The 24,443-nt window shown below is 41.3% G+C and overlaps 1 protein-coding gene across 1 annotated transcript in view; it reads right to left on the reverse strand.

Annotated features, from left to right (window-relative positions):
- Positions 1 to 24,443, reverse strand: part of cacna2d1a (calcium channel, voltage-dependent, alpha 2/delta subunit 1a) — a 107,619-nt gene that overhangs the window by 20,146 nt on the left and 63,030 nt on the right. The window contains exons 19-31 of the mRNA XM_057855310.1: positions 22,111 to 22,182; positions 21,976 to 22,047; positions 21,845 to 21,906; positions 21,671 to 21,747; positions 12,139 to 12,199; positions 11,932 to 12,038; positions 5,978 to 6,062; positions 5,855 to 5,917; positions 2,593 to 2,705; positions 2,445 to 2,516; positions 2,083 to 2,150; positions 1,983 to 2,021; positions 1,838 to 1,909 (exon numbers count right to left, since the gene is read on the reverse strand). Of these exons, the coding sequence (XP_057711293.1) occupies positions 1,838 to 1,909; positions 1,983 to 2,021; positions 2,083 to 2,150; positions 2,445 to 2,516; positions 2,593 to 2,705; positions 5,855 to 5,917; positions 5,978 to 6,062; positions 11,932 to 12,038; positions 12,139 to 12,199; positions 21,671 to 21,747; positions 21,845 to 21,906; positions 21,976 to 22,047; positions 22,111 to 22,182 (963 nt within the window). The remainder of the gene's footprint in view (positions 1 to 1,837; positions 1,910 to 1,982; positions 2,022 to 2,082; positions 2,151 to 2,444; positions 2,517 to 2,592; positions 2,706 to 5,854; positions 5,918 to 5,977; positions 6,063 to 11,931; positions 12,039 to 12,138; positions 12,200 to 21,670; positions 21,748 to 21,844; positions 21,907 to 21,975; positions 22,048 to 22,110; positions 22,183 to 24,443) is intronic.

Here is a 24,443-nt window from a genome sequence, read left to right on the forward strand (position 1 = left end):
TTTCACACACTTTTGCTGGTATTTTGGCCCATTCCTTCATGCAGATCTCCACTAGAGCAGTGATGTTTTGGGGCTGTCGTTGGGCAACACGGACTTTCAACTCCCTCCACAGATTTTCTATGGGGTTGAGATCTGGAGACTGGCTAGTCCACTCCAGGACCTTGAAATGCTTCTTACGAAGACACTCCTTTGTTGCCCTGGCTGTGTGTTTGGGATCATTGTCATGCTGAATGACCCAGCCACGTCATCTTCAATGCCCTTGCTGATGGAAGGAGATTTTCACTCAAAATCTCTCGATACATGGCACCATTCATTCTTTCCTTTACGCAGATCAGTCGTCCTGGTCCCTATGCAGAAAAACAGCCCCAAAGCATGATGTTTCCACTCCCATGCTTCACAGTGGGTATGGTGTTCTTCGGATGAAATTCAGTATTCTTTCTCCTCCAAACACGAGAACCTGTGTTTCTACCAAAAAGTTAGATTTTGGTTTCATCTGACCATAACACATCCTCCCAGTCCTCTTCTGGATCATCCAAATGCTCTCTAGCGAACCACAGACGGGCCTGGACGTGTACTTTCTTCAGCAGGGGGACATGTCTGGAAGTGCAGGATTTGAGTCCCTGGTGGCGCATTGTGTTACTGATAGCAGCCTTTGTTACTGTGGTCCCAGCTCTCTGTAGGTCATTCACTTGGTCCTCCCATGTGGTTCTGGGATTTTTGCTCACCGTTCTTGTTATCATTTTGACGCTACGGGGTGAGATCTTACATGGAGCCCCAGATCGAGGGTGATTACCAGTGGTTTTGTATGTCTTCCATTTTCTAATAATTGCTCCCACAGTTGATTTCTTTACATCAAGTGTATTACCTATTGCAGATTCAGTCTTCCCAGCCTGGTGCAGGTCTACAATTTTGTCTCTGGTGTCCTTCGACAGCTCTTTGATCTTGGCCATCCTGGAGTTTGGAGTGTGACTGACTGAGATTGTGGACATGTTTTTTATACCGATAATGAGTTAAAACATGTGCCATTAATACGGGTAACGAGTGGAGCCTCGTTAGACCTCGTTAGAAGAAGTTAGACCTCTTTGACAGCCAGAAATCTTGCTAGTTTGTAGGTGAACAAATACTTATTTTCCACCCTAATTTGGAAATAAATTCTTTAAAAAATCAAACTATGTGATTTTTTGTTCCCCCCCCCCCACATTCTGTCTCTCATGGTTGAGGTTTACCCATGTTGACAATTACAGGCCTCTCTAATCTTTTCAAGAAGGAGAACTTGCACAATTGGTGGTTGACTAAATACTTATTTGCCCCACTGTATACCCGCCTGTACGCCACTAACTGTATGTAAAAAAGTTGTCCGAGAATTTAGGAGGATGCCCGCCGTTAAAAATAGCCTAATGCTAACGTGAACGTGAATGCTATGCTAATGCTACGAGTTACATTTAGCACTCAGCACAGACCATACTCGGCTAAAACAACAATGCATATTCTCTGTTGCGATAAGAAGACAACTCTTACTGTGTGTGTCTCAAAACAAGCAATGGGAAGACTGGAGAGGACACTCGACTAGTGGGTGAGTTGGGGTGTCGCAAAACGTCACATGAATGACACAACCAGGCAGGCTAACGAAACATAATGTCACGCATCGTGAACATGCGACAAATCTATGGCGCATTTTTTTCTCGTTCTCCTCAGACGAAAACTGGCATAATTGTTAAGTTTTCGTCTCCCAAGACACGTTTTTAGCTCGTTATCATCTCATCATCGTCATGAAAAAATTTGTCGACGAAATATTTTCATTATAGTCATCGTAAACGAAAACAACACTGGTTCAGACCTGATCGACGTATTCATCTCTGTTGGACATGACCAGGAAGCCGCCATCATCCAGAAGGACGCAATCCACATACTGCAATCATACAGAGACAGTTGAGCACAAACCCCAAAGCAGTGACGATAAAATTACAAAAAACAAATCTCACCATATCGTTGCGTTGGCAGCCGCAGATTTCATCAGTGCACTGTAACAGAAAACATCTCAGTCTTACACTTTTGCATCTCTGTAGCACAAATCTAACTCACGTTGGTCCTCATAGTGGTATTGATAAAGCTCGCCATCCAGGTGCTGACGTCCAACTTGACACCGACCACTGGGGACCAGGGGAAAAAAAACACCTAGACACAGTCCATCATGTTGGGCCCTGGTGTCAACTTTAGTCTATGAACTAAGAGCATTTTCGGGAAAACTTGGCAGAAGATCACAGTGTGAGCAGACAAGTTGATGTGTAGTTTGTGTGCGTATGTCATAGGACGTTGACAAAGTGCGTGACGAGCGTCTGCAGCAGGTGACAAGGCGACTTAAAAATAAGCCTTTAAAGTGTGAGCAAGTTGATGTATAACTGGACAAATTGCTATTTTATGTCTGGTTTTTAGCCTGTTCATACCCGCCGGCTTGAGGAGCTTGTTGTCGATCTTGAGGTTGACTGCTCTGCTCACCAGAACAGAGTCATCGCTCGCTAATAGAGAAGTGGAAAAAAAGGTTAATTCTCTATTTAGATTACATACGTGCAAGAAATGAGTTTGTGCACTCACTGTTGTCTCTGAGGTACGGCGTGGGCGTGAAGATGTACAGATCGTTGTCCAAACTGCGCTTGTAGAAGCTCGACTCGTACGTCTCCGCTTCTTCCCTCCAGTTTAAGCCAGCACTGACATAAACACAAACGATTAGACAGTTGCATGAATCAGAAAAACTAGACTCAAGTCATTTGTTCGTCTACAGTGGTATGAAAAAGTTTCTGAACCGTTTGGAATTACTCACATTTCTGAACAAAGTCACTATCAAATGTGAACTAATCTTTGTCAAAATCACACAGATGAAAAAACAGTGTCTGCTTTAACTAAAACCACCCAACATTTATGGGATTTCATATTTGAATGAGGATAGTTTGCAAACAATGACAGAAAGTGGGGAAAAAAATAAGTGAAATATCACATTTAATATTTTGTGGCCTCCCCTAAATTCAACCAGACGCTTCCTGTAGCTGTAGATCAGTCTGGTACATCGATCAGGACTAATCTTGGCCCATTCTTGTCTACAAAACTGTTGTAGTCCAATCAGATTCCTGGGATGTCTGGCATGAATCGCTATCTTTAGGTCATGCCACAGCATCTCGGCATGAATCGCTGCCTTTAGGTCACTTGTGTCAAACTGACACCATAAAGGGCCAAGTGGGTGCAGGTTTTCTTTCCAACCAATGAAGAGGACACCTTTTGACCAATCTGATCTCTTACATGGTTAATCAGTTAAACTTTGTCAGGTGCTGCTTGTTTCAACAGAAAATTCATTGGTTAAACTGTTTGCACGTATCGGTTGAAACAAAACCATGCACCCACTTGGCCCTTTGTGGAATTGGTTTGACACCTATGCTTTATGCCTAGGTTGCACATCATCCTGGCACTTCGATCAGGACTAATCTTGGCCCATTCGTCTCTACAAAACTGCTGTGTTTAGGTCATGCCACATCATCTCAATGGGGTTCAAGTCTGGACTCTGACTTGGCCACTCCAGATCGTGTATTTTGTTCTTCTGAAACAATCCTGAAGTTGATTTACTTCTGTGTTTTGGATCATTGTCTTGTTCCAGCATCCATCGTCTTTTTAGCTTCAACTGTCTGACAGACGGCTTCAGGTATTTCTGCAAAACATTCTGATAAACTTTTGAATTCATTCTTCCATTCATGATTGAAAGTTGTCCAGGGCCTGAGGTAGCAAAACAGCCCCAAATCATGATGTTCCCTCCACCATGCTTCACGGGTGGGGATGAGGTGTTGATGTTCGATTTTCCCCCTTCTGTCATTATCCTCAAGAAAATATGAAAACCTATACGTGTTTGGGTGGTTTTAGTTAAAGCAGACGCTGTTTTTTCCTCTGTGTGATTTTGACAAAGGTCAGATCACATTTGATGGTGATTTTATGCAGAAATGTGAGAAATTCCAAAACGAATGATGAACGATAACAGCCTGATTTTCTTTTAACCAAGACTCTGGACTGTTTTATGTTCATATCTATTCACACCCCGCTATTTAAGCAATTATTTACGCGAATTTTCAACTTAAAAAGCTCTTTGTTTCGTGACAGCCCCGCCATGTTGGATTACACAATACCGTAACTTTTGCTTGAAATATTTACGTAAAATGAACGATAACTGGCCGTTTTTTGCTTTTGACCAAGAATAAGCATTTATGTATGTAAGCATTTGGTTATAAACATTTTTAACTTAAAAAGCTCTGTTTTGCGACGGCCGCCATGTTGGATTTTGTATCTCTACACATGACATTTAAGTTGCTATTTCTGTCAAAAACTTATGTTAAATATTGCTATTGATCCTGAAAATGTAGGTCATTATGTGTACATTCGGTGATTTTTTTGCATCTAACATGACATCTGATAATATTTATTTATAGCCATTTTAAATTTTGTTATACTTATATAAAAGATAATTTGGGCTTTTATTAGGGAACCACTTTGAATTTTTTTTAATGCCGCTGCTCATGGAGACTCATATATACGTAAGGGAGGTGCCTGTTTTGGTTATAGGTTGCTAGTGGCTTTGGTTTGGAAAATATTTGAATTTTTTGGGAAAATAGGCCCCCCACGGATCGGTCCCGAGCCCCGTGTCCCGTTAACACTGGAAGTCCTGTTTTTTTTTTTTTTTTTGTTTTGCTATAAAGAAATACCAGAAAGGCATCAAATGACCCCGATACCAAACTGACTACTGGGCTTTGTTAAACAATAGACCACTCAAACAAGCAATCAAGGCCGCACCCTACACACTCCTGTAGAGTCGCTGCCTCGGTGTGAAGGGGGGTGGTTCACTCTGGATAGCTGCGATTACAATCTTGGATATAAGAGAGATGGGTGGACTTCTTGGTAGGTCTTGCGAAGGAATTGGCTCACTCTCATGTGGGCGCAATGAAGGCGCAGAAGGAAAAATTACTTCGGCAACAACCTCCAACACCTAGCCCCGGGACAGGGTGAAGTGTCATATGTCACCACATATAAAATGTTTTGTTTTTAATTACACCGTCACTTGTACAGTAGGCAAACTGCAGCTTTTGGAATATGTAAAAAGGTTGTCCGCCCGATTGCCTGCCTGAGCGGTCCACTGTCCAACAAAATCCAAGGCAGCCCTCCCCCACAAACACTAAAGATGCTAATTGGAGCAATCCAACCCTGTGGTCTGGCGAGTGTGAATGGGAATGACTAATGAGGACTATAGTGCTCACAAAAGATATGCTTATTAAGGTCAGATGATCTTTCTCTGGTTACAAAAGTGATTTGAATCAACTGATCCTCGTGTTAACTGATAGTGAAGGCTTTCAAATTTATGTTATTTCTGTCAATGTTCCTTTAGGGGCTCTGTACAAATCAATCAAAAAAAAAAAATCTCAAACTCCTTACTCATAAGGGGTTCCTCAGAGATCTGTCTTAGAACAACTGCGCTTTCGGGCCCAGCTGCAATTATGCTAGAACATAAGCATTTATGCAGACCGGATTCTCTTAATTTGTTTTGGCTTCAAAAGGTTCCCCAAGGGGATGCAAGTTGGAAGAAGAAATCAAGGTCAAGAACTTCATGCGAGTGGAAAATGGACAGCAACAGCAGGGATCTACATCCTATCTGCGCTCGGAAAAGTCAGCAGATAAGCCACGGAAGAGGCTGCATGCTGGGGATTTTGCAATTCCAAGACTGGGCGGATGGGCTATTAAGTATACTGTAAGTGTTGGAAAATGTCATTATCTACATTTAGTTGATGTATGTTATGCAGTATGTCACTGGAAATGAAGCTTTTCCTACCTTTTCGGGTAGACTCTGGTGATCCCGCCATCCGTGGCGACAAATCTGGCCGCGACTCCTGGCCTGCAAAATGCAATGTTATCAAAATTTCTGCAGCGACATTACCTTTCCTTCTGTACTCACTGCTGCTTATTCTCCTTCCAGATCTTGATGAGATCTGAAGTGATGCCAGCGTCCAGGAGCAATCGGTTCACCAGCTCCACATTACCTAAACAGCAAAAACAGCATCAGCCACATCTGCCTGAGCCATTTGCGTCTGTCTGCTGACAGATCAAAAATTTGTCAAACGTAATGTATTTAATTGTCCGTCTTTGTGGGGCACGCAGGGGGGAGATGTTGTAGTTTGGCTTTGGGGAACTTAATGGCCCGGAACGTAGCAGCTATCTGCAGGAATGTGTTAAATAAATGCATTCTGGGTATCGATAGCCAACATGGAATGAAATATGATGTGTAGAGAAAAAAAAGGATGGAAAAGCAATAAAATAAAGCCAGAAAGAAAAATAAACGGGGGTATATTAAAGACGAGCGGGGACAGGGAAAGAGCTGGGAATCGTTTTTCTATTTATACAGTGATTTTGGTTTAAAGAACCTCTGATTAGCTGATGACTTAATCGATGATTCAAGCCAGAAATAGCGATAGTTCAAATTTTCTTGACAGCAATAGATGTCAAAACCATTTGAAGTGGGATATTTCAATGGATTGGACGTCTATCACTGTCCATGGAAACCATCGGGTTATAATTTAGCAAAATAACATGGGATAGTAGCGAAACATGTTGTCAAGCTGCGCGCGGTCGAACAAATTTTCCAGGACCTCCGACAAGACCACATGACAAACATAACAGGCGATAAAAGCTCGTTTTTTTCTGTTTTCTTTGAAGGCTTCGCTCCAGTCCATTAGCATGGAGGCCGGCCGATAGCCCCCCACCTCACAACACGGCCCACACTTCAGAGAACAGCTGCTCTAACACTTGATTCCGAGGCCCTTCGCCCGCAGTGGTTTTCATTACGAGGCCTTTATTGAAGGCAGCCCAGGAATTCCTAATGTACTCGGACTCTTTCGCCACTGCAGTGGCTCGAGCGGGCCCCCCGCGTACCCCCCAGTTAAAGTCGCAGCTAATAACGGTGAAAGTAATCACTTAATGGAGTGCCAGGTTTTATTGGCGGCGTGCTCGGAGGGTCGATCTGCGACAACGCTGACAAACAAGGCGACGCCGACGCGGGCGCTCATTAACGCGGCGGTCAGATGTCCCGCCGGGCCCCGATTGGCGTTTTACGGCGCCGGCCCGTGCTCTCGGCCCGACGCGTCCTGCTCTTTGTCACGAAACACAAAGTAATTGGGGAGGGTGAAGCGGCCGATGTGTGCGTGTGTCTCACATCTAAGCCGGCGTCCTTCACACATGTGCGCTCAGGCGTGTGATGGTCAGACTTTTGGAGTTAGCATCAAATGTGCAACATGAAGGGGTGACGGTGAGGAGGGAGTGGGGGGCACTTTATAAGAACTGCACGGCCAAACCAGATGTCTCACCTGGACGTAGTTGAGGGGAAAACTCCAAAAGTTTGGATGCATTTGAGAATGGCCGTGACTCATAATGGAATAAGTGTAGCCAAAGGCATCACATTGAAATAGAGGTCATTCACATCCGAACTGAAGGAAATCATAATGTAAGATTGGAATCTGTCAGTTGTATCAAATTATAATTGTTGGAAATTATGTTAAAACTGGATTGTTTGTCAAGTTCATAAATTGCTCCTGTTTTTGCATCATTTAAAGATAGATTCAAGCCAAGATTTTGCCAATTCAAGACTATTTTAGATAAAAAGTTACTTAGGTTCGCTAGGAAGGTTCAGTACAATAGTGCCTTTCTGAGAAGTCTACTGCTTTAAGATGGCGGCTGCTTACTAATGCCGCCGAGTCTGTCATTTCGCATCTAGCTCTACATGCATGTGATATCTAGTGTAGTGTCAAGTGGGCGTAGATTGTAGGCTACAGTCAGGAAATATTGAAGACACCTAGCCTAGCTTTTGGCTTCGCGTTTGCATCGGCGTCACAACACTCTTCCCTCCTTCCCACTCCTGTTCTCTATTCGTGTCTCTGACTTTTCTCGCGTCGTTCAACCAACGTAGTAACACATAGTAACGCACACCTTCTCGGTGCATTGTCTCGTTGCCAAAACGGTGACAAAATCCGAACGGAGGAAAAAAAAAAACGTAATGCGCGAAAAACAGATTTTGAACATACGGCGTACACATTCAAAAATCATTGCTCACTTGAAACCGTTTGGCTAAAAATCTGCTGAAACCGTACAACTTGACAGGTATCTATTGATGGTGCTTCATTCACTGCCAACCCTCCCATTTGAAATGGATTGGATGTTTAATGAAAAGAGCCATATGATTGGACTTCTATCAGCATCAATGGCTGCTAACGAGTGAAAAAACAGATTTTTTTTTTTTTTTTTTTAGAATTTCTTTGCCTAATGATGGGGTTTAGATCAGGGGATTACACTGACAATTTTGACAAACAGTCATTTGTTTATTCATTCATTTTCTGAGCCGCTTATCCTCACAAGGGTTTTGGAGCCAATCCCACCTAACTATGAACAGTAGGCGGGGTACACCCTGAATCAGTTGCCAGTGAACAACCATTCGCACACACACTTACTGTATACCTAGGGACAATTTACAGTGTTCGATCAGCCTACCGTGCATGTTTTGGGGATGTTGGGAGGATACCGGAGTACCCGGACAAAAACCCACACAGGCATGGGGAGAACATGCAAACTCCACACAGGAAGGCCGGAGCCCCAATTGAACCCTTGACCTCAGAACTGTGTGAGGCCGTGCCAGTTGGGAAGGCAGGGGATGGGGGGTGGTGGCGCGTCTCCTTATTCTATCCCTGAAGGCCGGTTGACGGGGGCGTGGATGGCCCGGGGACCACCCTGGATCCCTGGGGGGTGGCGATGGCCCCTTTGCTGGGCTGCGGGAGGCAGGATGGGCTGCGCTGGCTCGCCCCCCCCGATTGGGGGAGGAAGGCCAATGGCCCTGGGGCAGCACCCACGCGGCATCTCCACTTGTCTGCGAGACTATCACGTCAGATGGGATTCACGCAAGGGCGTAGGTTTGCATAGGGACGGTAGGAAGATAACACTACCAACTTCTCAGGATGCTGAAATTGTCCCCACCAACTTTTAAGCAACCTAATTTGCATTATATAATGGCTTCAGTCATATAGGTCATTTAGATTGTCTTCCCATATGTTGTAAGGATAGAATCGACCCGACCATTAAGTGAATTACAGCACTTTCGCTATGTTCCCTTACATTGACTCCTTTTTACTTGCTGAATGTAACAGTCCATTCTTTTCCCCTCAAACACACGTTTCCATTAGCTGATTACTGGACACCCCCCCCCCCCACACACACACACACACACATTCACAGGCCGACAGAAATACAACATGCCGGCTCCCCCGCTCCCTTCAAAGACGAGGTATATGAGAAGTTTTTTTCCGCCAGCAGCAGCCACTGTAAGTCATGTAAACAGACGTCAATGTTGTGGAAGTGGGGAACACACCACTAATTTTGCTACTATGGCTAGGTTCATACTACAGGTCTTAATGTACGAATCCGATTTTTTCGTGTTTTTCCGACTCGAGTCAGGCATTAACTTGACGGTCTGAACGGGACAAGTCGCATGGAAGTGGAACATTTCATACCCGATCTGAGTCACTTTCGTATGTGGTTCAAATCCGATCTGGGCCACATTTTTTCAGAACGTGACTGGCGGCCTGAACTGTCAAGAGTCCTAAATCGAAATTCATGCAGCAATTACGTCAGCAAAGAGCAAGAGGCACGGAGGACGGCAGCCATGTAGGCATTTTCATTCTGTGCGCCGAATGAGCAATATTTCATTATTGCACACATGGCCGAGTCGGGGCAAACTGACGCACCTATGTCATTTCACGCACACACGTCAAGGCTCATGGGTGTGCGTGTATGCGTTCTATCAGTTCATATAAACTATGAATATACAGGGTGACCCAAAAAAAAGTTTACACTCAGTTGACTGCTTGTTTAAAAGCCATTGAAACATATCTAAATAGGTTGTCATGCTTAAGTGATTCATTAAGGTCACTCAATGCAGCTGGTAATCTCTCGTCTCTACAATTCCTGTGCTTCTGCTGAAAATGAAGAAAACTTTAGCTGTACCTGAATTGCTCCGTGCTGGTCTGACACCTACTGAGATTGCAGCAAATCTGGGAATATCCAGATGTGCAGTCTACAAAATTAAAAAGAAGCTGAAAGATACTGGAACAGCCTCACGAAAACCTGGGTCTGGACTTGCCCAATCTGTGCGGACCAAAAAGTTGTTTGACAAGGTGATATGTGGCCACCCCAGAGTCCAGATCTCAATCTCCTGGATTATAGCATATGGGCAACTGTGGAGGACAGTGCCTGTAAGAAGCCACACCCTTCTGTGGCAGCCTTGGAGAGGTCCATTGTTAGATCTTGGGAAAAGATGATAGCATCCTACATAAAGAAGACCTGTCAAGCATTCCGCAGGCGCCTGGAGGCTGTTGTGACACTTAAGGGAGGACACATTGAAAAATAGAGTGTACTGTACATGTTCTTTACAATAATGTATAATTTGTTATTAAATTCTAATTCTAAGATGAATAAACATGGCATTTAAGTTGTATTATGGCAGTGTAAACTTTTTTTCAGGTCACCCTGTAAGGCTAAACGGGGATTATTAATGTCTGTTATTTATGTCCTCTTTTTGGAAATCAAAATATGATCACACTGGAATGACATAAAGCTAGCATGTGTAATTTGTTTTAATGCTTCTGCGCATGAGGGTCTCTTTCCTGAGCACATCTCAGACTTCGAATTAGTGCGCATGCGTGCTACTTGCACGGTCGGGCACGCCAAAAAAAACACATATGGCAAAAAATCGGATTTGTGCATTAAGACCTGTAGGATGAACCTAGCCTATGAGTCCGACCTGCATCAGAGTTAGCATAACATTAATCTGTGTGAATTTCTTGAACTTGAGGAAGCTACGTTGAAAGAAATATCCACCTGTAATATTTCTCATGTTAACGTTAAACTGTAAGAAATGTAGTGAACTAAGGATTACCTTCTTACAGTAGTTAATTGCTGATGAACAAGTTTGTATTTCTTGAGTATGTTACTGTAATATAATTTGTGTAATATTGCATTTTAAATTTGCTAATAAAATCCATACATTCATTCTAGAAGTTTTCAAAACTTTTCTTTGGTAGTTTTTGAAGGTTTGAATCGAACGGTGTATCACCTGAACCAATACACGTGAATGTTAGTATAGATCAGTACAGATTTTGCATTGATCAGTTTGCCTATCAATTAATTAGGTTCATATCGGTGAGAAATGTAGCCCTGATCCCCTTTGGCCCAGTCTTATAAATGTCCCGTCCCCAGCAAAATGTGTACATGCAGGTTATGCTCTTATATCTTTCCTCCCAATGTTGAGACCAAACCCACCTCCACCCCTTTCATTGGTTATCAGGCCCCCCACTTGGTGTCAACCGGAAATACAACTAGCTAACAATAACACCATCATGTTCATTGTGTAGGCGTTCAATGTATTTCTTGTTGTTCTTTTTCTGTCTTTCTCCTTCTTTTCTTCTGTTCCCCAAAAACTCCTTGCTGTTCGCTACTTTCTCCTAATAAACTTTGTGAGGTGGATTTGCTAACCACTCTTCCACCGTGCCGCCAACACAATTGACAAACAATCAGTGGCACGGAATGGGTTAAGTAGTGCCTCCCGGCACATCAATAGAATTACGAAAAGCTCTTTTGGATAAATGATTGAAAATTCCAACCCGCACAAAGTCAAATAAAGAAGGTATTCCCACAAATGGTTTCATTTAAGAAGGACCAACTCTGAGAATCTCAACACTTTTGCCCAAACATTGTACTTTTTACATCAACCTGTGGTGGGAACAGAGTGGAATCAGCACATTTTCCCCAGCCGCCGGGGACGCCACGTTATTGATGGCGCCCGTCAGCGGAGGGCCAAGCATCCGCACTCACACATCGGGTTGTTAGGCGTCTTGGTGTCGATGTAGTTGTTGAACTCCATCAGGAACTCCGTGTTGCTTTTGTCCTTGTCGGGAGGCGTCAGGTCCTTGCAGTAGACCCTGCGAAAAGAGCAGCGAGCATAATTAACGAGACGGAAACCCGAGACGGCGGAGAAATGAATGTCGCGTCAATTAGGAAATGAAACTCGCTCCATCTTACCTCGGCGCGATGAACGTGTAGCCGTATTCGTCAAACTTGTCAGCCAGCAGGCTTTCAGAAACTGATGAAAAGTGGGAAACGTTACAAATGGGAATTTTGGGAAAAAAATGGAGTTGGCGTTGAGCTGGCTCAGCAGAAGTATATGTCGATTAAAAATGAGGTCAAAATCTGCAAACCAGAAAAGTGGAGTTTCTCTGGAAATTACTGTAAATGCTGAAGAGCTACTGGTATGTGAGAATTGAAGTTGGATCAAAATAGTAGAATGCGGAGGTCTTAAATTCTAACATTTCTCTCAAATTGGTGAAAACAGAAAATTGTCATAAATATTCCTGTAGATGTTTTGATTGAAATAAAGATTGTGTCTTAGTGCCGACATTTAGAGTCAGATGCCTCTTCAGCATTCACACAAAGAAGGGTTTTCCCCTAGCACTTTATAAGCCTGGCGGGCTTTGCTTTTAAAGCAACTGGAACAATGGCGATCTTTTGTGGTCGATATGCGAACAAACCTATTCCAGCTCATTGCCATTGCATTGTAATTTTGTTTGATAAAGCAGTATTTCAAGACTGCCTTGTAAGAGAATAAGTATGTTATTATAAGCAGATTTTTAACCAAACTATAACACGATAAACCACCATCCACCAAATTTGACATGAAAACGGCATTTGTTCGTAGATAATCGGCACTGGACTATTAGCTTTCCTCATTGTATTATGGGATATTTACACCAAAAAATATCAACCGGTAACACTTTATTTGACTGCGGCATCATAAAACTGTCATAAAAGCAAATGGACCACCATTAAACGTTGAACCAATTGACTGCAAAGCTTCATTTGGCCATCACTGTCTCTCCCAAGAGATTCTCTTGGGAGAGACAGTCAACCTCTGCTGCCACCTGCTGTCAACACTGTTGTCATCCAACATGCCTCATAGCATGCATTATAGCGTTAAATGTTGTTCTGTGCTAATTATTTCTTCAGTTACTGTTCTAGTTGTTTCATTAATTGCTAGTTATGGAATTTGGTAACACTTTATTTGACAGTGACACCATTAGACTGTCATAAGACCATCATAATTATGACATGACACTGCCATGAGCTTTAATGAATGCTTACGACAGATGTCATTTTGTGTCATCCGACAAATTATATAATCATAATTAGGATGGTCTTACAGCAGTCTTATGATGCCGCTGTCAAATAATGTGTTACCTATTAACCCAAATAAATCAAATAAGGCGCACTGGACTATGAGCCTCAGCTGTCCTTACTGTATTATGGGATATTTACACCAAAAGATATTAACCGGTCACGCTTTATTTGACAGAGGCATCATAAGACTGGATTAAGACCAAATGAATCACCATGAAGCTTGAACCATTGCTTCAAGAAGCTTCATTTGGCCATCACTGTTCTATTGGGGGAGACAGTCAACTTCTGCTGCCACCTGCTGTCAACACTGTTGTCATCTAACATGCCTCCTAGCATGGATAACAGCGCTACAGATGAAAATAACAAATGAAATTTCATGTTCTGTGCTAATTATTCCTTCAGTTACTGTTGTAGTTGTTTCATTAATTGCTAGTTATGGAATTTGGTAACACTTTTTTTTTGACAGTGGTGACATCAGACTGTCCGGAAAATTATAATAAAGGGAGTTAGTGACATAATTTGCCGGATTACACGCAATGACATCAGTCATAAGCATTCATTAATGCCCATGATAATGTCATGTCATAATTATGACAGTCTTATGGCAGTCTTATGATGCCTCTGTCAAATGAAGTGTTACATATTAACCCAAATAAATAAAAAAATAAGCCACACTGGACTATAAGCCGCAGGATTCAAAATAAGGGGAAAAAAGTAGCGGTTTATAGTCCAAAAATTGCGGTAGTCATTATTTGAATATACCTATTTATTTTGAATTATTCTTCCAATAACACGGTAGGCCGCCGTAACTCTACTACCAGGCTTTGCAAGTTTTCTGGAGAAAACCCTTTGAAAGATTAACACATGGACTTGAAACAAAATAAAATAAAATACTGTACTTGCCATCTTTTCCTGCAGTGGAGGGAGAGGAGAGGAGAATGAGGACGAATCGAGAAGGGACAGAAAAGGAAATGGGTGAAACCACAGCGGGGTCAAAGGTTGCACAATATTTTATTCACCGAGCTAGTCATGAATAGAAATATTGCAAAGAATGAAAACGAGGATCTGGAATTCTTTAAGCATTTATCGGCGAGCGGGCGTATTTACATCATGATAGGAAACACGGCGTCGACCGCACGTCAAGTTCTCATGACGACATTGGCTAATCTTTTACCCTTTCTGGTCATCGGCCAATAATTGCAGCCATGTGCTTTTTTTCCTTCCACGCCCGTTCATCCGTCGCCACGACTGATTGATGAAGAGTGACGACGAATACATTTTTAGGAAGGCGGGAATCTTCACGCCCACCGCAGACGCAGATAGAGACGAGGTCAATTACGTTGAGGGTCGGGCCAATTATTTGCCATTGAACGTTTTGCATTCTTTCATAGAATCTGAACAACAAAGTCTTTGGGCTATTAGTGGTTGGTTAGGCCTCTAAATTGCCCTTGAAACTGCATTGTGGGCATTTTCAAGAACATGAATTTTAAGTTACAACTTGTCATGACTGACGTTTTAACTCATTATCTGCCATTGACAGCGATAGACATAAAGTGTATCACAAAAGTACACTCCTCGCATTTCTGCAGATATTTAAAATGACGCTTGGACACAATGAAAAGTAGTCTATGTGCAGCTTATATAAAAAAGTTAATTCATTTTCCCTCAAAATAACTCAAAATACAACCATTAATATCTAAACCCCCGGCAACAAAAGTGAGTACACACTTTAAAAACTACGTACATCCCTAAATGTCCAAATTGAGTACTGCTTGTCATTTTCCCTCCAAAATGTCATGTGACCGGTTACAGGAGTGCTGTCAGTATTGCTGCAGATTGAAGAGGTGGGGAGTCAGCCTATTAGTGCTCAGACCATACGCCGCACTCTACATTATAGTGGTGTGCATGGCTGTCGCCCCAGGAGGAAGCCTCTTCTGAAGACGGCACACAAGAAAGCCCGCCCGTCTCATCAGATTATAGGACATGGTTCCAGTCATCCATGTGCTTTGTTGACATGTCTTTAACAAACTGTCTGTGGGCTTTCTTGTGCACTTTCTTCAGAAGAGGCTTCCATTTGGGCTGACAACCATGCACACCAATTTGATGTACACTCCATGACAAAAGTCTTGTCGCTTATCCATTTTGTAGAAACAATTGCTAATAACCTGACTTTTAATTATTCAATTGGTTTCAGAAATGGCTCATATCCTAGCTAATACCCTTCCAAATGATGTTGAATGTACAAAAATATTTGTTTCACCGAAAAATGATTTATCATTTAATGAAGACATGAAGGTCAAATTTTGGCAAGACAAAAGTTTTGTCGCCTACAGAAAGTAGTGTGAAAATTGAACAAAAAATCTACTTCAAATACAAAAATAGGTAACACTTTGTAATAACTATCCGTTTTACTAGTTAATATATCATTAGTAAACTGTTGATAAAGGATTTATTGTTGATTTGTGAAGTATTTGTTCACTGTTTATTAAGCATTTACAGGGTGTTCCTAATCTGAAACACAGTTTGTGTAGAAACCTTTCAAGTTCTTGTGTGTAACGTTTGGCATTTCTATCTTTTCAGGTTAAGAAATGCTGTTCACTTCAAAAGAAAAGGCATTTTGAGAAGGCATTTTGCAGGCAGCGCTCATGTTGCACATTTATGAAAATCTGCCATAGAACCAACAAATATTTGTCCTTCTCTTTGTATATTTAACCAATAAAACTTATGACCTTCAGCATAAAGTGTATATAGTTTTATTAAGATCCATCAACTAGCATGGGCATTTAGAATGGGGTCAACCATATTGGAACACCCTGTAAATGCTTAACAAAGTGTTAACAAATACTTCACAAATCAGCAATAAATCATTTACCAACAGTTTACTAATGATCTTCATTTATCAACAGTTTACTAATGATCTATTAACTAGTAAAACTGATAGTTATTATAAAGTGTTACCCAAAAATATGTTACATAACATAAGCGAACTAAGTAGTGGTGCTGTGAGATCCAAATGTAATATTTTGTATGACTTCCATGGGCTTGAAGGACTGCATCCATGCGGTTTGGCAAGGATTCATACAATTTATTGACGAAGTCATCAGGAACATCAAAGAAAGCAGTCTTGCATGCCTCCCAGAGTTCATCAATATTCTTGAGTTTCGTCTTCCATGCTTCCTCTTTCATCCTACCCCAGACATGCTCAATGATGTTCATGTCTGGTGACTGGGCAGGCCAGTCCTGGAGGATCTTGATTGAAGTATTTGATGGAGCACCATCTTGCTGCAGAATTTGTCCCTTTTTATGGTTAGGAATGTAAGAGGCAGCTAAGATTTGTTGATATTTCAGACTATTTATGTTGCCTTCCACAGTGCAGATCTCTTGTACGCCCACATACTGGATGTAACCCCAGACCATGATTTTGCCACCACCAAACGTCACTGTTTTCTGAATGAATCTCTGATCCATGTGGACTCCAGTAGGTCTCCTGCAATATTTGCTGTGACTGTGGTGTATTTCAATGGAAGATTCATCTGAAAAATCCGCCTTGTGCCACAAAACAGTGACGTTTGGTGGTGGCAAAATCATGGTTGAATAATTAAAAGTCAGGTTATGAGCAATTGTTTCTACGAAATGGATAAGCGACAAGACCTTTGTCAGGGACTGTAGAGTGCGGCGTATGGTCTGAGCACTAACAGGCTGACCCCCCACCTCTTCAATCTCTGCAGCAATGCTGACAGCACTCCTTTAACGAGTCACATGACATTTTGGAGGGAAAATGACAAGCAGTACTCAATTTGGACATTTAGGGATGTATGAAGTTTCTAAGGGGTGTACTCACATTTCTTGCCAGGGGTTTGGATATTAATGGCTATATTTTGATTTATTTTGAGGGGAAAATAACTGCTGCACACAGACTACTTTCTATTGTATAAAAGTATCATTCTGACAGTGTTGTCCCATGAAAAGGTATCCTTAAATATCTGCACGAGTTAAGCAACAAACATCCCGTGAGTTCTTCTGCTACGACCTCCAAAACCACATCTAAGGGCCGATAAAACAGGTGTGGCGGGGGGGCTTAAGCACAAGCACGCACAGCCAGCGCTCTGTGTGGGCGGCGCTCGCACGCGACGCCGCCCTCGCTGCAAACTGTCATTATTAATCACCGAAAAAGTCGTTAAATTCCGAAAAGAAACTTGATGGAGGTGAGGAGAATACTTGCCCAAAAACGCTGCAGGCATCCCAGGTCAGGAGATGAGAAGAAGGTCAGGAAGAGGGAGGAATGGAGAGTGGGAAGGGCACAACAACAGGGTTACACAATATTTTATTCACGGTGAATAAGAATATTGGCGGCACGAGTGGAAAAAAAGTTAAAAAGGCGAGTCAATAACAACCAGATGTAAGAAATGGGTGCACAGTAGGAGACCAGTTTTACATTAATGTACTCCAGAGGACTAATTAATGAAGGCTTTCTGGCTTCAAAAGTTTCTAAACATTTACAAAAGTTAAACATTTAACCCTTAATAGGGCACTCAATTAACTCGAATAATGGCAGTTAAATACAAAATTGTACCTTGTGTTTTTATCCACACTTTATTGATTGATAATTGTATTTATTCATAAAAAATATTTCAATAATGGTTAGTAATTAAAGCTGCACAGATACTGATACAGATACCAGTATCGGCAGGGGGGGCCGATCCAACCCGAAATGGTGGTATCGGTATCGGCAAGTACCAACAAAGAGGGCACCGATACCATTTACCGGTCCATTATTATAACACTTGACCACGCTTGGCTTTTATTGTCTTTTACTGAAAGAAATACCGCAGTAATTTGAGACCTGCTTCAATCAAGCTAAGCTAAGTGGCTAAGTGTGTGTTGCTGCTGGTGCACAGAGAGAGGCTAATAGCAAGATGCTGTGGTCCATTATTATAACTTATACCCTGCTGGCCAAAAGTATTGGCACCCCTACAATTCTGTCAGATAATGCTCAATTTCTCCCAGAAAATGATTGCTTTGGGCGTAATATCTTCATTTATTTTGCTGCAATGAAAAAACACCAAAGAGAATGAAAAAAACTATTAAATCATCATTTTACAAAAAGGTCCAAAAATTGGTCGGACAAAAGTATTGGCACCCTCAGCCAGATACTTGGTAGCACAACCTTTAGACAAAATAACTGCCAACAACCGCTTCCGGTAACCATCAATGAGTTTCTTACAATGTTCTGCTGGAATTTTAGACCCTTCTTCTTTGGCTAACTGCTCCAGGTCTCCGATTTGAAGGGTGCCCTCTCCAAACTGCTATTTGCAGATCTCTCCACAGGTGTTCTGTGGGATTCAGGTCTGGACTCATTGCTGGTCACTTTAGAAGTCTCCAGTGCTTTCTCTCAAATCATTTTCTAGTGCTTTTTGAAGTGTTTTGGGTCATTGCCTGCTAAAAGACCCCTGACATCTAAGGGAGACCAGACTTTCTCACACTGGGCCCTACATTACGCTGCGAAATTTGTTGGTAGTCTTCAGACTTCATAATGCCATGAACCCGGTCAAGCAGTCCAGTGCTAGAGGCAGCAAAGCAACCCCAAAATATCAGGGACCCTCACACATATGGGGACTGTGTTCTTTTCTTTGTAGGCCTCATTTTGTTTTGTTTTTTTCCTGTAAACTCTATGTTGATGGCTTTTCCCAAAATGTTCTACTTTTGTCTCATCTGACCAGAAAATGTTTTTGGTTTTCTTAGGTAAGTTTTGGCAAACTCCAGCCTGGCTTTTTTATGTCTTTGGGTCAGAAGTGGGGTCTTCCTGGGAATCCTACCATATAGTTCCTTTTTATTCAGACGCCGACGGATAGTACGGGTTGACACTATTGTACCCTCGGACTGCAGGACAGCTTGAACTTGTTTGGATGTTAGTCAAGGTTCTTTATTGACCATCCGCACAATCTTTCGTTGAAATCTCTCGCCGATTTTTCTTTCCCGTCCACATCTAAGGAGGTTGGCCGCAGTGCCATGAGCTTTACACTTATTGGTGACACTGCACACGGTGGACACAGGAATATTCAGGTCTTTAGAGATGGACTTGTAGTTTTGAGTTGCCCATGCTTCCTCACAATTTCGCTTCTCAAGTCCTCAGACAGTTCTTTCTTTTCACCATGCTCAATGTGGAACACACAAGCACACAGTACAGAGGTTGCCTCAACTCTAATCCATTTTAACTGGCTGCAAGTGTGATTTAGTTATTGCCACCACTTGTTATCTGCCACAGGTAAGTAACAGGTGTTGTTAATTCCACAAATTAGAGAAGAATCACATGATTTTTCAATACTTTTGTCTGGCCAGTTTTTGGGGTTTTGTGTAACGTGATATTGATTTTTTTTTTCATTCTCCTTTGTGTTCATTCATTGCAAGCAAAATAAATGAAGATATTACTACCAAAGCATTTGTAATTGCAATCATTTTCTGGGAGAAATTGAGCATTATCTGACAGAATTGCAGGGGTGCCAATACTTTTGGCCAGCACTGTATGTATGTGTGTATATTAAAAATATGTATATATTAGTGCTGTCAAATTTATCACGTTAATGGGCGGTAATTATATTTTTTTCATTAATCCGTTAAAATATTTGACACAATTAACGCATGCATGGAATGACCCATTCATTAGTTGCCTCAAACAGACTACAATGACGCCATTTTAGCACATTGAGAGCGAAAAGGCAGAGAAATGCGAGTGGACACAGGCGTTCATTGGACTGCGCCTTTTATTGGCTTAAGCTTTGCGTCTCTTTCACAACAAATACAAGTATTGTGGCGAACGACGTGGGGAAGAATTTTCATTTTTCTTAGCACGCTTAATTGAACACAATGCAGAACATACTGTATACCATTTGCAGCCACCACTGACAGTCATGGTTGCCCAACTTCCCATCATGCATTTGGGCGGAACAGTTAAGTAGCTACAGTATCATTTTGTGAAAGCGCAACAAAAATAATGTTCCTATCTCTCAAAAAATTAATGTTCACAAAAAGAAAAGCGCTCAATGCGGAGAACTGGTATTCCCAATCAAAATAGCTGTGCAAAATACACATAAAACTTCCTCAGTCTTTGCCTTGGCTAGATTTCTAATTTAAAACCTTGTGGTGTATTTCAATCATTACCTTTCGTAGTTAAAGACACTGTGGAAGAACGGCAGGGAGCCCATGTGATTTCACCGCTCGGCGACGTCAACAATAGCAAGCCATTAGTTTATTTTTTGATTGAAAATATTACAAATTTTATTAAAACGAAAACATTAAGAGGGGTTTTAATATAAAATTACTATAACTTGTACTCAAATGATCTTTTAAGAACTACAAGTCTTTCTATCCGTGGATCCATTTAACAAAAAGAATGTTAATAATGTTAACGCCATCTTGTGTATTTATTGTTATAACAAACAAATACGGTACTTATGTACAGTATGTTGAATGTTTGTGTCCGTCTTGTGTCTTATCTTTCCATTCCAACAATAATTAACAGAAAAATATGGCATATTTTAGAGATGGTGAATTGCAATTATTACAATTAATTAACTTTAAGCTGTGATTAACTCGATTAAAAATTTTAATCGTTTGACAGCCCTAGTATATACAGTATGTATACACTCACTGGCCACTTTATTAGGTACACCTGTCCAGGTGAGTATATATATATATATAAAATGTATGTTACATTTTTGCATCGGGAGAAAACACTTTTGAATTGTAAAGTTAATTTGAAAGCAAGTACTTTTGTACTTTAACTTTTTTGCACCTGTATCTGTACTTTTACTTATAAAAAAAAAAAAAAAAAAGAATACTTCATCCACCACTGCAGATACATAATTAATAGATATAATAGATATAAACGACGCAAGTAGGTGATGAAAGAGGAGGAGATAGACCGCTATTGCGCTGACAGCGATTATCAGCGTCTAGCCAGTTGATTTTGGCAACGACGTGACGGGAATTCCAGGAAAATCCGATGCGATAAGATGCAATGTTCTGTTCCAAAATATTAAAAACGTCAAGTGTGGAATCACAACAACCAAGCCCTTCTGTTTTACTCCTTTAATGTAACATTAGACGAGCAAAGTGTGATTTTGTGTGTGAAAGGAAACTCGCTTGTCTGCAACTTTGAAGCCACACCACAACTCTGAGTACGCTGCCAAACATGAGGCGACACATATACAACGCGTGCGTAAGTGATGGATAGCGAGTCTGAAATGAGGAGCTTGAGCGCCTTACATGGCGAGTGGTAACGTCAGCCCCTTTTTTCCGTCGTTAACGCGCCGCTACAGCGTGTGTGCGCGAGATGTGGAGGCCTCAAGTGTGGAAAAATAGTAGGAAATAGGAGACTTACATTTTGCCTGGGTGATGGTGTCACCGATGGTGGCACGGATGTAATATGAGCTGTAGTCGGGCAGAACCAGCGCCAGACTGACACATGCAACAAAACATCATGTTAAGAATGTTTTGTTTAACTGACTTTTGTGCATATTTATGGTGATTGTTTTTCCTTTTTCTGATGAATTACCTGTAATCTGTGCCTTTCACTGGCGCAAAAGCATAAGTCCTCCGACCCCAATCAATGTAGCGCTATAAAGGCGATGCAAGATTTAAGATTTCCTGCAATGTCTTGATGCAATTCATGTAAAAGAAAATGACCTCATCTTGCGATTTGACCAGATCAGATATGTGATACGTATCCCTGATGCCGTCAATCATGTTCCGTCTTATCTGTAAATGTAAATATTACACGCAAAAATGTGCATTTAGAGTGACACGCGTGCGATCCGATACCTTGACTTTAGTATCGCTCTCAAGCTCGGCGTCCAAAAAGTCCAACGTCACCGGCTCGTGGAACTCTGCTCTCTGTGAAGAAAAGTTGGATACAGTAAATTTTGGACCGCACTTGACTAGAAGCCGCAGCTGTCCTCAATGGGTACTGGATATTTACGCCAAAAGATATTACGGGTAACACTTTATTTGACGGCGGCATCATAAGACTGTTATAAAACCAAATGAACTACCATGAAGCTTTGAACCAATTGGCTACAAAGCTTCATTGATTCAAGAAACTTCATTTGGCAATCATTGCTCCCTTGGGGGAGACAGTCAACCTCTGCTGTCACACTGTTGTCGTCTAACATGCCTCCTAGATTGCATTGCAGCACTACGGATGTAAATAACAATCAAAATTCATGTTCTGTGCTCCAGTGATTGGACAAAATAATGGAAACACCTTAAAAAATCAACCAAAACTAATTAAGTATGGCGTAGATCCACCTTTTGCGGCAATGAAAGCCTCAATTCTCCGAGGTATTGATTCATACAACTTGTGAATTGTTTCCAAATGAATTTTAAGCCATTCTTCAGTTCTCTTTTAGAGACGAGAGGCAGTGGAAATCAACGTCTTAATTGAATCTCTAAAATTGACCATAAATGCTCAATAATGTTGAGGTCTGAGGACTGTACGATCATACGAGATGCTCAACTTCATTAGAATGTTCCTCATGCCATTCTTTAACAATTGTGTTCAATGATAATGATGCCAAAATGTTAGGTGTTTCCATTATTTTGTAATTATTTCTTCAGTTACTGTTCTCGTTGTTTCATTATTAGCTAGTTATGGTATTTGTTAACACTTTATTTGACAGTTGTGCCATAAGACTGTTATAATGCCATTATAATTATGACATGACACTGCCATGAGCATTCATTTTATGTCATTCGGCAAATTATCTCACTTTTGAATGGATGTAAAAGATCCGAGCTGGACATAAATGGAATTAGTGACATAATTTAACATATGAAAAGTAATGACATCTGTCATAAGCATTCATTAATGCCCATGATAGGGTAATGTCATAATCATGACGGTCTTATGGCAGTCTTATGACGCCGCTGTCGAATAAAGTGATACCTACACTGCTGGCCAAAAGTATTGGCACCCATCCAGTTCTGTCAGATAATGCTCAATTTCTCCTAGAAAATGATTGCAATTACAAATGCTTTGGTAGTAATATTTTCATGTATTTTGCTTGCAATGATTATCATTTTACTAGGGCTGTCAAAATTATCGCATTAACGCGCGGTAATTAATTTTTTTAATTAATCACGTTAAAATATTTGACGCAATTAATGCACATGTCCCGCTCAGACAGTATTCTGCCTTTTGGTAAGTTTTACAGCAAGGTTTTTTGTGCTGTCTAACAGCGAACTCTTGTGGTCGCTTTGCGACATGGTTTATTGCTTTCTTGCCAGTTCAATATGGCTGCACGACGTCTCGGGCTGACGCCTACATTGTAATGTTGTGCTTATTTGATCCTTAGACAATATTTGTCCGTAAGTATGGTTGTTGTAAAGAATGTACATATTATGTTAGTAAGCGAAATGTTATATGTTTTGTATGAGACGCTTTTTGTTTATGTTTAGTGAACCTGTATAGCGTGCTAAGCTAACGTTTTTGCTAATGCAATGCTTGTGTACTTTTTTTGTAGTTTCACTACAGTCTAAAGAGGACAGTGGTTTCAGGCCATTTTATTAATAAATCAGATGAAAAAGAAAGAAGTCTGATTATTAAGGCGTCATTCACTAGCTGTCTAGCTTTGGAAAAAGTAGACGCTTCGGAGTGAGGACAGTATAGACAGATTTAAATGACAGTAGAGTGAAATGCCCACTACAGTCCTTATGTACCGTATGTTGAATGTATATATCCATCTTGTGTCTTATCTTTCCATTCCAACAAATTATTTTACAGAATATATATATAATTTACAGAGAAATATGGCATATTTTATAGATGGTTTGAATTGCGATTAATTGCGATTAATTATGATTAATTAATTTTTAAGCTGTAATTAACTCGGTTAAAAATTTTAATCGTTTGACAGCCCTACATTTTACACAAGGGCTCAGCCTAATACTTGGTAAAGCAACATTTAGACAAAATAACTGCGAACAACTGCTTCCGGTACCCACTTACAATGCACTGCTGGAATTTTAGACCATTCCTCTTTGGCCAACCGCTCCAGGTCTCTGAGATTTGAAGGGTGCCTTCTCCAAACTGCCATTTTCAGATCTTTCCACAAGTGTTCTATGGGATTCAGGTCTGGACTCATGGCTGGCCACTT

The sequence above is a fragment of the Corythoichthys intestinalis genome, chromosome 13, assembly GCF_030265065.1.
Source record: "Corythoichthys intestinalis isolate RoL2023-P3 chromosome 13, ASM3026506v1, whole genome shotgun sequence".
Lineage (NCBI taxonomy): Eukaryota > Metazoa > Chordata > Actinopteri > Syngnathiformes > Syngnathidae > Corythoichthys > Corythoichthys intestinalis.